At 29.5% G+C, this 3151-nt stretch overlaps 1 protein-coding gene across 1 annotated transcript in view; it reads right to left on the reverse strand.

The window, feature by feature from the left end:
• Nucleotides 1-3151, reverse strand: part of LOC106462336 (rapamycin-insensitive companion of mTOR-like) — a 71874-nt gene that overhangs the window by 41256 nt on the left and 27467 nt on the right. Inside the window, exons 8-10 of the mRNA XM_013922252.2 lie at nucleotides 2514-2596; nucleotides 2016-2103; nucleotides 451-541 (exon numbers count right to left, since the gene is read on the reverse strand). Coding sequence (XP_013777706.1) covers nucleotides 451-541; nucleotides 2016-2103; nucleotides 2514-2596 — 262 coding nt within the window. The remainder of the gene's footprint in view (nucleotides 1-450; nucleotides 542-2015; nucleotides 2104-2513; nucleotides 2597-3151) is intronic.

The raw sequence follows: 3151 nt of genomic DNA on the forward strand, positions 1-3151 counted from the left end.
AGATAGGCAACATGCAAAAAGAAAAAATAGACACGAGAAAAACATTGCTTTATAAACCTTAAGACTTATTAAAAGAATTTGATATTTTGCATATGAAAGCATTGTAATGTTTACTGATAACCTGCCAAATTTTGTTAACATTCACTTACTAATTTAATTCAAAAGTTATAGCACGAAAACTATAACAAGCACAAAATGGTTACAAGGTCGGTCCCTGGGACCGAGCCCATGCTGAAAGAGTACAAAAGTTCTTGCTGACACCAACTGAGCAATTGTTTTCTCATAAAATGCTTACAATTATGTATCTCAAATCAATAAAATGTAACACATACAAAAACAATGCAAAAATGAGCACTATCTGTTAAGAAAAAACATGTTTATTTGGTATTTTATTTTATTAACTTCCCCAAACTATACTATTAAGTGTTTAGGACACTGGATATATCTTACCTGTGCTTTGCTACATGAGGAAGTATATCTCTTCCTTCAGCTGCTACAAACCCTTCATATAACTGCCATGAATGTTGCATAACAGAAGGATCTAAAGATAAAAAAGGGTTAATGTAAATGGCAACCTCTTTTACCATGTTTAACATAAATGAGAACACTGTATGGGTATAATCCCATTTTAAACATTGAACAAAACATCTTTGATATTAATCAACAAATGGTGATATAGGTAAACAAATACACATAAACAGACATATATATATATATATATATATATGTACACATATAAATAAAGACGCTATGTTGTTCAAACAATCCTGGATATACTGGTTGATAACGGGTTAATAATGTACTTCGTCACTCAACAGTGGTATGATAGTTAATGTACTGAAAATGAGAACATCGAGTTGAATGCCTCTTGAGTTTTAAAAAGTTTCTTGGCTGAAGAGCAGTTTCATTGTTATGAAAGCACTATCAGCTAGGAAAGTTTAAAACTATGCCAAAGCATATCATACTTTTATTTTAGTTTTTCAGTGGTCTTACCTTTTAATTCTTGTATTTAAAAAACAACAATAAATTCCAAATGTTGTATTTGAAATACTTAAAAGTTCTTATAGAGGGCTAGTTTCAACATTCTGCCTTGTGTGAATGTGCTTGTATAAGAGGTATAGCAAAATAATGTTTCAAATTATTGACTATTAAGCATTAATTACATGTTAACATACATTAATTTCTCAACTTTCAAGAAAATAAATAAATACTGATTTCTATGAGTTTCCTATGTTAATTTGAATGATGGTAGTAAGCCAGCTCCACAAAAATTACCAAGAAAACATGTTTACATGAGCTCAAACCAATGATAAACATGAAAAAAAATCACAGCTGGGACAGAAAAGAATGGGAAATAGTTCTAAACAACCACCAACGTGAAACTTACTAGGTGGAGCTGTCCAGAGTTGACAATCTCAGTTGAAGGAAGAGTAATTTGTCTTAAATGAAGGAAGGAGTGAAATAATGATAATAATAAAAAACAACAACTATAAATAGATATGTTTTTAAGGGAAAAAGTTTGAAGATTTGTATTAGAAGAAGTTCAGAATGGAAAAATGACTACCTTCAATAACTGGAGTCAGAAAATCAATCTTCTGTGAGATGATTTAACAGTAGTAAATTTAGCATTCCAGATTTTGTTTTATATCTAGAATTTGTCTAGATGTTATTCATATCTGTATAACTCTTTATTAAAGTTCAACTTTATGGTATATTTTAACAACTAACACATCATCACATTGAAAGAAACATTTCCCTCAGTGGACAGATTTCTCTTTCACAATTACACAGTTAATAACTGAGGAAGTTAGAATAATGCAACACTGATTTATTAAAATGAATTAATTACTTCAAGAATACTTCAAGAACTTACTTTTTGTCATGATGAACATGGTTTATCATTGAATTTAAGGATGAAAAATATCATTCAAAATGTGTCATTACCACTGTTCTTGAGAATTATAAACGTTTTCACAATACTGACATTATTTTCTTCAATATAATAAAACACCTACCAGCTGATAGAATAGCCACAGAAAAATCATCTGTCAACTCAGGTGATGGTAGACAAAACAGGTCAAACAACAGATCCATAATGTTTCTCTATGATACAAAGTTAAAAGTTACATACACACACAGCACATTAAAAAAAAGCACAATATACAAAATTTTAATAACTCATTTTCATAAAAAATGCATGTTTCTTTTAGAATGGGTGCAAAAATATTTTTTATATAAATTTTTAACATGGTAGACATGCTTGGGTATTGCTAATCTTGTATAATAACTAAAAATATAAGTAAGGTTAAAATTTAAAAAAACTTGGTGCAAACATTGTTTAAAATCTTTGGGCTTTCAGCAAAAATAATTATAAATTATGAAGTTCAAAATATAGGCCTTATATCAAAAACACAAAGGTGAGAGTAAAAATACATCTGTCAATAACATCTAATGATGTATATGACATCACATACAATACCATCTTTTATCAACAGAAATAACAAATAACTTACTCTTATGTCACTGTAGGGCAAATAAAGCACATCTATTAGTGACTTAAGTCCTGATGAATTTGGTTTACACAGGTACACCATCCCTAGAAACAGTTTAAAAGAATTGCATTTTTGTCAAACACTGGTAAAACAATGTATAAAATTGACACTACCATCAATAATAAATAAAGAATTCTAAATATTTTCACAATCAGCTAGAAATGTATAAAATTTAGAAATATAAAATCTAAATAAATCAAAAGTTGGATTAATTTTACTTGAAGCTAATAGTATCAGATGTTTGAATAGATGAATGTCACTTAAAATACAAGGTGGCCCAAAATTATCTCTCCTATTTCAAAATTTAGTATTTAAATAACTAAAAAAATACAACCATGCAGTTTTCAACATGCTGTAGCTCAACTCAAACAGTTTTTATTGTCATGTTTTTTTTTTCACTCCAGTGAGTAGTGTTATCCCTTAAAATGGCAACCATGCCAGAAAAAACACAATGCAATGGATTGGTTAGGGTGGGTCAATTCTTTGGCCTTTATGTTCACCAGACATCACTCCATTAGACTTCTTTCTTTGGATGTACACTGAGTGGTCACAAGTAAATAGACACCTAATTTTTCGTCATTTAACTGACTTATGCTAAC

This window comes from Limulus polyphemus, unplaced genomic scaffold (assembly GCF_000517525.1).
Source record: "Limulus polyphemus unplaced genomic scaffold, Limulus_polyphemus-2.1.2 Scaffold45, whole genome shotgun sequence".
Taxonomy (NCBI): domain Eukaryota; kingdom Metazoa; phylum Arthropoda; class Merostomata; order Xiphosura; family Limulidae; genus Limulus; species Limulus polyphemus.